The following is a 10976-nucleotide window of genomic DNA, read 5'->3' on the forward strand; positions in this document are numbered from 1 at the left end:
AACACTGGTGAGATCTAGAACACTCTGGTGAGATCTAGGAACACTGGTGAGATCTAGAACACTGGTGAGATCTAGAACACTGGTTAGATCTAGAACACTGGTGAGATCTAGAACACTGGTTAGATCTAGAACACTCTGGTGAGATCTAGAACACTGGTGAGATCTAGAACACTCTGGTGAGATCTAGAACACTGGTGAGATCTAGAACACTCTGGTGAGATCTAGGAACACTGGTGAGATCTAGAACACTGGTTAGATCTAGAACACTCTGGTGAGATCTAGGAACACTGGTGAGATCTAGAACACTGGTATGATCTAGAACACTGGTGAGATCTAGGAACACTGGTGAGATCTAGAACACTCTGGTGAGATCTAGAACACTGGTGAGATCTAGAACACTGGTGAGATCTAGAACACTCTGGTGAGATCTAGAACACTCTGCTTAGATCTACGGTACTCTGAAGTGTCTGCTCCTGTCCCTGCATCTCTGACCACCTCATCTGTGTTCCGCTGTCTGATTGTTACTGGTTTGGATTAATAAAGCTGCTATTTATATACTCTGAACGGATGGGCCTACTGCTGTGTGTGTGTGTGTGTGTGTGTGTGTGTGTGTGTGTGTGTGTGTGTGTGTGTGTGTGTGTGTGTGTGTGTGTGTGTTTTGGATCGGCCAAGTCAAAGTTCTGACCTAAATCCAATGGAGATGCTGTGGCAGGACCAGAAGCGGGCAGTTCATGTAATATTTGGGAGTGCTTCCAACTTTGATCACCAACCCTCACTGGAGAGTGACTGGTGTGGTGGAAGAGCTCCCCCTGTTGGCTGTCAGTGACATCGCTCTTAATGTTTCTCAGTAGCTCACCATCCCTGGAGAGTTAGTCAACAAAACATGACTTGATTTGTCAACAATTCTGGATATAGGAGTGAATATTTGCCTGTTGCTTTGTTACGCTAAAGCTACATTACAGAAGATGTGACTCTGGGGGTGCTGTTGAGCTAAAATGTGTCCCCTAAAGAGACAGAAATAATGCCCAGAAATGACCTCATTGGCCAAATAGGGTCACAACTCCCAATGCCCATTACCAGAAGGTTGTGTTACCAAAGTTTTTAGCGTAAAACTAAGGATGTGTGATTTAATGTGGCACGATATGACTGATATTGTACTACATGACTATGATAACCATACAACATGATTTGAGGTTCAAAATTAGCAGCTAAACTTCCATAGTGTCAAACAAATGATATATATTCAAAGCTTCATGAATTTGTGGAAAAAAAAACATGTCCCCAACAACTCCAAACCATTGTATTTGGTGTGAAATATTAATTTGATATTCAGAAAATTACAATTGTTATGGGTGAGCAAAGAAAGGCACAATATGTCCAATTCAGTGGGAGGTGAAAAAATAAAGTCTTGGTTAACAGGCACTACACTCTAATAAGCTGTGTTTCCCTTTACTAATATCAGAATAAAACTTGACATTTACCAGTTGAAAGTACACACAAATACAATATCTTTCACAATTACAAGTTTATTTCTTTAATTTGCACGTCACGAGAATCACACCAGTTTTTATAGCTAACAATATTCCCTGAAACAAGCTTTACTGTATATGGACTAGTTAACAATATGCCCTGAAACAAGCTTTACTGTATATGGACTAGTTAACGGGAAACAAGCTTTTGAACGATATACAGCAGGGGTGTCAAACCCATTTTGATCGATCCTTAAGAAGCAAACAAAAAAACAAAACACAAATGACCTGCTGGCCTGATTGGATGGATGGAGCCCTGGGATGGATGGATGGATGGATGGATGGATGGATGGATGGATGGATGGATGGATGGATGGATGGATGGATGGATGGATGGATGGATGGATGGATGGATGGATGGATGGATGGATGGATGGATGGATGGATGGATGGATGGATGGATGGATGGATGGATGGATGGATGGATGGATGGATGGATGGATGGATGGTATGGTATGGTATGGTACATTTAAAGACAATATAAGTGTTTGTACTCCCACACCTAGGGAAGAGGTCACAGGAAAACAGATGGTCCTAGTACATTTGGAGAATGCAGTAAAGAGGGGTGGTTTTTAATTGTTATTTTCCCTTTGATAATGAGGGTTATAATGTGTACATACAGTCAAAAAAGTTAGATTTGATTTATTTTAATTTCCAGGGTGTAATGTGACAAAAGGTAAAGATTTCACAGGGGTATGATGACTTTCTATAGGCACTGTGCGGTGACCTTAAGTACTTGTTACTGTGAACCTGTTATCTTGGATCATATAAACAAAGATAAAAGCCCAGGAACTGCCCATCCCAGCAGCAGAACATTCCACCCACCTGGCACTCCAGACCCTCCTCCCACCAAGTCAGCTGACTTCAGAGAAAAGAGAGACGTTTCTTCAGAAGGATGTTGTCATGGTGATATGAATATTCCTAACATTGCTGTGTAACTGCACTCAGCTGTTACTTTTATCAGAATTGCATTCAATACAATAAAAAAAAGTACTTCTAGTGGTGGATGCTATAATGTGACAATTGATCCTTCAGGGTCCATTTTAAGTCAAGTATTAATCACTAGTTGAATCTATAAGTACACCCAATTGTCTTCACAGTAATGTACAAGTCTTCTTCAGTGGTTTTACAAAGACCTATAATAGTTGAAATAATAACATTACATTACATTACAACACAACATAACAACACTACAACACTACACAACACTAATAGGCAAAAATCCATCAAAACAGATGTCAGAGACTGATTAGTGGCTATACGAGATGTTTACTCCAAGTTATCGCTGCTAATGGAGGTGCCACAAGCTATTGACTGAAGAGATTAATATATTTTTGCACACATGAAATCTGAGTTTTTGTTAAATAAACCACTTTCGTTAAGTAAACAATGAAAATATCATATTTTTTTTGTCTGTGTCCTTTATTTGGAATGTGTACACACACACATACACACACACACACATACACACACACACACACACACACACACTTTAGAAGAAATGACTCCCAATTCTATTAAATCAGCTGACTGGATGAGAGGAGGGTGGGGAACACAGATGTAGAGATGGGAGGAGTATGAGGGCTCCCTAGCCCTGATTGGCTGGCTAGTTTGGCTTTATACAAGCACAGAAGACTTCCTCTGTCACTTCTATTCTCTGTCTCCGTCTGACTGAAGAACTAAGCATAACCCACCCCAAACTCGGGTCAGGTGAGATATTTTAAGGCTAATTGAACTCTTTGCATGTATTGTAAATTACATTTTGTGTTTTTTTTGTATGGAGAGAAAAACACTACTTCAATGATTTCAATTCACTGAGGCTACTTATTGCCTAATATACTGTACATATATGATTTTCAAAATGATATAGAATCTATATTATAGATCTATTTAACTGAAGGTAATTTGTAGGAGTGTGGCGACTACTTGTTACGGATTTTGAGCATTTTACAGATACAATGATAATTATTAGATGTTATCCGGAACCGGAGAGGATTCCTTTCTATCACATAACGGGAAGTATTGATAATGATTAATAACGGATTTGTTTGAGTTCAAGATTGAACCTGACTAAAAATATTGATAATGATTTCCGTGTGGCGAAGGATGTATTGCAGGGGTGGCCAACCAGTCAGAGACTATGAGCCAAAAAAATTGCCATGGCTACTGCAAGGAGCCACATAGTGCGTACGCACGCACGCGCGCGCACACACACACACACACACACATCTTGCAATTAAATAACTTTTTCATAATTATAATGGCTTGTAGTCGGTTGTGGCCACTCGAAGTAGTTCCTTCACGTGTGTGTCAGTTAGAACACGGGCAATGTTCCACGCGACCTGATAGCTGGCCATTGTAACGATATCAGCGTGTTTGGCGAATTTGCGAAACAACTGCGTTTGTTTTTCGGACTGACCTTTCAACATGTTCAGCTTTTGCGTGCGGAGTGCTGTACCTTTTGGGAATTCCTGGTCTATGGCAGCATGCAGTGAGGTGAAATGGCGTTTTAGATTTGACGCCTTGAAATTGGCTAATGATGTCTGGCATATTAGACAGAAGGGTTTTCCATTGCGTTCAACAAAAAAATACAAACTCTCCCAATCCTCTAAAAACGTTCGGTGTTCTTCTTCATATTTTCGTTTGGTTTCACTTTTTCCTGCCATTTTGAACGATGATTACTAGCCAAACAATTCAGACATGTCATGCAAAGACCTCACCAGCAAAATCATGAACCCGCGCTGAAGCACTTTTTTTTTCAATTTCAAGGTATGTGATTGGTTCGCTAGTTCAGTGGATTGGTTCCGCTGCTACAGCAATAAGTTAACGTTACTCAACTAATTCACACATTCGGCAGTAGGATGCAGATTTAAACGTATAACTCCCAAATTAAAATGAGTAAAAATATGACAAATACAAGTTAATGTAAGATGTAATGTGTATTCCATTTTTTTTTTTAATTTTATTATTATTTATGTTTTTAAATAGAAAATCATTTTTAAAAAGAAGAGCCGCACATTAATGAGCAAAGAGCCGCATGCGGCTCGCGAGCCGCGTGTTGGCCACCCCTGATGTATTGTAAGCAAACATCGTGGTAGGCGACATAGGCTCCTAATTAATCACCCATGAAATAGGTGGAGTATGTATGTGACATACAGTTCTGACACTCAATATTAAACATAAAACATTTGTGATAAAATATTTTTTGTATAACGTTTTTTCGTATAATCTACCCAACTTCATTCTATATTTTCCACGGGGGTAATTTCATTTAATGTAACCTTTATTTAACTTGTTAAATAACGGTTTTGAAGGCTAGTAATCATCTCCAGAACTAAGTAATCTGAAGAAGCCACAATGTGTGTGGGGGCCTAACACAAGCAACAATACCATACAGAGCTAACTCTGACTCTCACACAAGCAACAACACCATACAGAGCAGGGTTGGGGTAAATTTGAATTTAACAGATGTAACAGATTACATACACATTCATGAAATTAAAATTGCAGTCGCTACAGATGTCAGCTAAAGATGACAGCTGCAGTGAGTTACTGTACAAAGGAGCCAGAACATCAGTCCTTAGTGGGCTTGCATCACCAACACCAACTCTTGATATTCCTTTTGCTAAATTAGGGGTCTAAGCAGTGAAGCTGTTGTTATTGTTGTCTGTATTTCTTACAGCAATAGCTTTTACATTTAAACAACATGAACCTGCAAATATGCATGATGGTGAAGGGCCAAATCTAGGCCACACCCTGTCATGTAATCTGGCCACAGGGTGGCACCATGGCAGGTGAAAGGCCACGCCCCACACCCGTGTGACCGATAGTTCTGAGATTTGGTACGCAGGTCTGTCTCTTCACAGGGAACACATCAAGCACATATTTACATCTCTTCGTCTGGTTGACTTAGAGGGATGAAATATGGCACAGATAGTCACCTAACCCTTAGAATATGGTTGTGTTTGACCACAGGGTGGCGCTATTAATCATGTTTAGCTTAAAGCAGTCATGTTGTTTTAGCTAATCTAATGAAACATTTTACTTGGAAAGACCTTTGTTAATAGATCATGTTTACCAAATTTCATGCAGAAAGCGGCTTTGTAGAAGAAGACTACAGAATACATCATCAGCATTTCAACTTTTCAACAGGAAACGCTAACAAACTTCTATATCGGAAAACACATCGGTCAAAGTATTCTGTTGGTGCCCGGTGAAATATGTCAAAGTATTCTGTTGGTGCCCGGTGAAATATGTCAAAGTATTCTGTTGGTGCCCGGTGAAATATGCGGTGTGATATTGTGCCATAGTTAGACCTGGGCATAGCTGCTCACAGCGATATGTATTATTATTCACCTGCATTCGCTGTTTTTGCAATTTAATGCAAATAACGTTTACATGGTAAGAAAAAGGAGCAAACTGGCATGAGGGTAAAGGACCTTAGGTGCCATCTGGCCACAAGGTGGCGCAATACCATGCAATAGAAAATGCACATTTGGAAAGGCCAGAGCCCTCACCCGTAGGACCGAAAATTCAGTGCATTTGGTGCATACGTCTGTCTCTTCACAAGAAACATATTTTCCTCAGGGACCCATGACTTCCACCATGAAGGATTTTCCACCATTTTGAATGTTATGAATTACCTCCTCACGAATACAAAATGTCTGATACCTGACTGAAACTGCCTGGTGTTAATTTATCCAACCCCATCACATCACATGATTGAAAACTGGATCTATATGTTCCTGTTTCACAGCATCCAGTCTCGAGTCAACAGCCTCTCCTGTGGGTCACAACCAGAGATCAGCATGGCAAACATGTGAGTGGCAGTCAGCACATTGCACTGTTATTCTAAATGTTGACCACATAGATGACTTCATAGATAATAGATTAATGTATTTGCTTTGATAACTTATCTGCATTTTGTTACACAGGACTAGTGGCATATCATCCAAAATTCAAGACATTATTTCGAAGAGCAAGCTAGTGCAAAAAGGACCTCCTGCTAGATATCAGCTCTTACCAAAGAAGGAATGTCTAGATGGTAAACCTGAAGCAGAGTCTAAACTAAGAAGATGGACCATTGGAAAGAGGAATCCCACTAAGATTAACAAAACCATACTGATGGTGGGAGAAACAGGATCAGGGAAGTCGACTCTGATCAATGCCTTGGTCAACTATGTCATGGGAGTAGAGTGGGAGAACAATGTCTGGTTTGACATCGTTGAAGACGAGAAAAGAAGTCAATCTGAAAGCCAAACATCAGCGGTCACTGTTTATGAGATCTTTGGGTTTGAGGACCGTAGAGTCCCGTACTGTCTCACCATCATCGACACTCCTGGGTACGGAGACACCAGAGGGCTCCATGAAGACAAACTAGTTGAGGAAAAATTGTATCAGCTGTTTAGATCCGAGAATGGAATTCGAGAAATTGATGCAGTTGCCTTTGTGATGAAGGAGAGCACTAATCGACTCAGTGACAGACAGAAGTACGTAGTTGCAGCAGTTGTGTCATTGTTTGGCAAAGACATGGTGAACAACATTGTAGCCCTTTTGACATATTCTTCTGGTGTGGTACCAACTGACGCTCTGCAGGCTTTGAAAGATGGTAAAGTCCCATTGGCCAAAGACGATTCCAATAAAGCAGTTTACTTCCAGTTCAACAACTGTAGACATGTCACCTTCACAAATGATCAGAAGGCAACAAAGAAAGAACAGCGGGTCTTGAAGAATAACTGGGATATGTCGACGGATGGTCTGGAGGAGTTCTCAGAATTCCTAGGTAAAGTAAAACCTCAGAGCGTGAAGATGACTGAAGGTGTACTGAGACAGCAAAAACAGCTGGGGTCTTGTGTCAACAACATAGTGGAACGTGTCATATCGATGGATCTGATGGAGAAAGAACTTGAGAAGATTCAAGCAGCCTTGAAGGCCCATAAAGATGACTTGAGCACATTTAAAATGAAGAGTGTAACACAGGTTAAGGTGCAGGAAAACATAAAAACCTCCTGGTGGCATCTGACAGAAAAAGCCACCACCTGCAATGTCTGTAAGGAGAACTGTCATTACCCAGGATGCTGGTGGGTAAGGGATCTCTCATGGTGTAGTTCGATGACAGACAACCATTGCACTGTGTGTTCACAAAAGTGTCACTATTCTGAACATGTCCAACGCAAGTATATATGGAAAACCGAAGAAAAGACCATTGACTTGACAGGTGAATATTTGGCAAAAACATGTGGAGTTTTTGAAAAAGAAAAACTGATTGAGGAACAGGAGAAGAAGTTGACGGTCAACAAAGAGGAGAAAGCCAAACTGCTGAAGAAAGCCTACCAATCTGTTCTTGACCTGGAAGAGAATGGCTTGAATGTTTCTCTGTGCACTGCAAAGCATCTGGTGTTCCTGATTGACAGCATGAAGGAGACAGGAAACACAGAACATGTTAAGAAACTGGAGAAGTTGAAGAGGAAAGCTCAGGAGGAACATGGTGGAGGATTGGAGTACGGGAAATGCAAGTCCAGCGGATTAAAGAAACACAAGTAGTTTATTACCCACGCAATGTATTGGAAAGTTTAAAATAGTGAAGTGAGTTGCAACGTCAATTTCCCTTGGTTTAAAACAGCTTTAATTGGAGACACCTGCTCAGCTCTGCTTATGGTTTAATCTTACCTGCTGCATGCCAAGAGCTTCTCTTGACGGAAGGATATATTCTGCAACACATTCGACCTACGAATTAGAAGAAGAGATAGATACGTTTAAAACGGCTATATTTCATTTTTTTGTTTGCTTTTTTTGTTTGCTTCTTAAGGATCGATCAAAATGGGTTTGACACCCCTGCTGTATATCGTTCAAAAGCTTGTTTCCAGGGCATATTGTTAGCTAGTCCATATACAGTAAAGCTTGTTTCCAGGGCATATTGTTAACTAGTCCATATACAGTAAAGCTTGTTTCCAGGGCATATTGTTAACTAGTCCATATACAGTAAAGCTTGTTTCCAGGGCATATTGTTAGCTTGTCCATATATGGTGATTTGCTTTGGACACGTAGTGCTTCCTACTGAAAGACGAGTCATTTCCTGACATCCGATTGGTTTAACGTATCTTTATGGGCCATTTTCACAAAATTACCTGTTTTCCATGCGCCAAGCCATGTCCTCACCTTCAAAGGAGTCATTTGTCCTCACCTTCAAAGGAGTCATTTGACCTCGCCTTCAAAGGAGTCATTTGTCCTCGCCTTCAAAGGAGTCATTTGACCTCGCCTTCAAAGGAGTCATTTGACCTCGCCTTCAAAGGAGGCATATTTACATTATTATAACTGGTTCCTAGTACTTGTCCAGAGGCTTGTTTGTATATCCTGTGTCATTTTGATTTGATATGGCATTTTTTCTGTAAATCTATGCACAATATGGATCCCCTATATGTGTGAAATTATGAAGATTTTTTTTTATAAATCCATGAAATATTATTTTGAGAAACTGTTCTGAGTAAGTCTAACCATTGAATGTGTTATCAGAAAAACTGGTGTGATTCTCGTGATGTGCAAATTAAAGAAATAAACTTGTAATTGTGAAAGATGTTGTATCTGTGTGTACTTTCAACTGGTAAATGTCAAGTTTTATTCTGATATTAGTAAAGGGAAACACAGCTTATTAGAGTGTAGTGCCTGTTAAACAGTGTGGTGCCTGTTAACCAAGACTTTATTTTTTCACCTCCCACTGAATTAGACATATTGTGCCTTTCTTTGCTCACCCATAACAATTGTAATTTTCTGAATATCAAATTAATATTTCATACCAAATACAATGGTTTGGAGTTGTTGGGGACATGTTTTTTTCCCCACAAATTCATGAAGCTTTGAATATATATCATTTGTTTGACACTATGGAAGTTTAGCTGCTAATTTTGAACCTCAAATCATGTTGTATGGTTATCATAGTCATGTAGTACAATATCAGTCATATCGTGCCACATTAAATCACACATTCCTTAGTTTTACGCTAAAAACTTTGGTAAAACAACCTTCTGCTAATGGGCATTGGGAGTTGTGACCCTATTTGGCCAATGAGGTAATTTCTGGGCATTATTTCTGTCTCTTTAGGGGACACATTTTAGCTCAACAACACCCCCAGAGTCACATCTTCTGTAATGTAGCTTTAGCGTAACAAAGCAACAGGCAAATATTCACTCCTATATCCAGAATAGTTGACAAATCAAGTCATGTTTTGTTGACTTACTCTCCAGGGATGGGGAGCTACTGAGAAACATTAAGAGCGATGTCACTGACAGCCAACAGGGGGAGCTCTTCCACCACACCAGTCAGCTCCATACAACATGGTTGGGAAGAAGATGACCCACACACTGTTTCAATGCTCCTGTAGTTTAAAGTCAGTATTTACACCACCACGGGTCCTCATCAGGCTTACACCATGTGAGGGTAATAATATATTTAGTACATAATTATTGGTAATTAGTAATATAAGAGGTATTAATAGATTAAGTCACAGTTCATTAACACAAGCTGAGACCTGAATTGCATTCACTGTCCAATGGGCCTACAAAGGATGAATTACCTCGAGTAAAACATGGTTTATAAAACATACATGCATGACTAGCTGCCTTGTGATAGGCCAGGAGAGGACACTACCACTGACATGATCAGTGCATACGTCACAATCACACTGAGATCAGATGAGATCAACGCCATGGTCAACTATGTCCTGGTAGTAGAGTGGGAGGACCATGTCTGGTTTGAGATCATCAACGAGGAAAAAGGAAATCAATCTGCAAGTCAAACATCAGCGGTCACTGTTTTATGAGATCTGAGACACTGAGATCAGATCAGATCGTTCGCTTCTCTGTACTCTTAGGAAGGGGATAATCATGTAATAATGTTTGACCTGCCAGACATTGGCCACTAGATGGCGCAGTTGTCAGTTATCCCTCTCATCCGCGGTCCAAGGCTCCGTTGATGACTCTGGTTCTGAAGAGGGCTGGCTCCTCCCACATGGGCAGTACGCTCCTTTACCACTAGGGGGGGGGCAGTTTCTCCCTCTGTGTTGCGACTCCTCATCATCAAGGCACAGTCCACAGGTCAATTCTTATTCAGTGTTAGCATAGCAATTAGCAACATTCATCATCACAATAGTAACGTGGGGTGCATTAATTATTAAATGTATTAATAGATTCAACAAGTATGTTATGATTGATACAAGCTGGGTCTTCCAGTGAATGAGTCATTCAAATAACTTAAATATTTTTGGGATTTCCCAGTACACTCGATGTTGACGTACCCTATAGAATGATAGACTCTCTACTATTGTGATAGATACATTCTATAGAGTATATTTCTATACACCCAAGCAAAATCACGATAAGAGAAGTGGTGCATTCTAGAAATGATTCATTCATGTCCATGTACAGGAGGCCGAAACTCAATTTGTCTGTTATC

At 40.2% G+C, this 10976-nt stretch overlaps 1 protein-coding gene across 2 annotated transcripts; it reads left to right on the plus strand.

Annotated features, from left to right (window-relative positions):
- Positions 1–3190: 3190 nt before the first annotated feature.
- On the plus strand, positions 3191–8077 carry LOC310824800 (uncharacterized protein). Of its 2 annotated transcripts, XM_083698049.1 has the most exons (3): positions 3191–3239; positions 6286–6348; positions 6464–8077. In XM_083698049.1, exons 2-3 carry the CDS (start codon positions 6338–6340, stop codon positions 8070–8072), a joined length of 1620 nt encoding a protein of 539 aa, XP_083554175.1. In that variant the 5' UTR covers positions 3191–3239; positions 6286–6337; the 3' UTR covers positions 8073–8077. The 2 variants fall into 2 exon arrangements, with proteins under 2 accessions (XP_083554175.1, XP_083554174.1); XM_083698048.1 differs by lacking the exon at positions 3191–3239 and having other exon boundaries at positions 5890–6348.
- The last annotated feature ends 2899 nt before the right edge of the window (positions 8078–10976 follow it).

This window comes from Argentina silus (genome assembly GCF_951799395.1).
Source record: "Argentina silus genome assembly, contig: scaffold_349, whole genome shotgun sequence".
NCBI classification, from domain to species: Eukaryota; Metazoa; Chordata; class Actinopteri; order Argentiniformes; family Argentinidae; genus Argentina; species Argentina silus.

Bases quoted from the DNA above. Each gene is read 5' to 3' on its own strand.
- LOC310824800 (XM_083698048.1), top strand. From the start codon at position 6,248: ATGATTGAAAACTGGATCTATATGTTCCTGTTTCACAGCATCCAGTCT. The intron at 6,349-6,463 runs GTGAGTGGCAGT...TTTGTTACACAG, and splicing joins GAGATCAGCATGGCAAACAT to GACTAGTGGCATATCATCCA.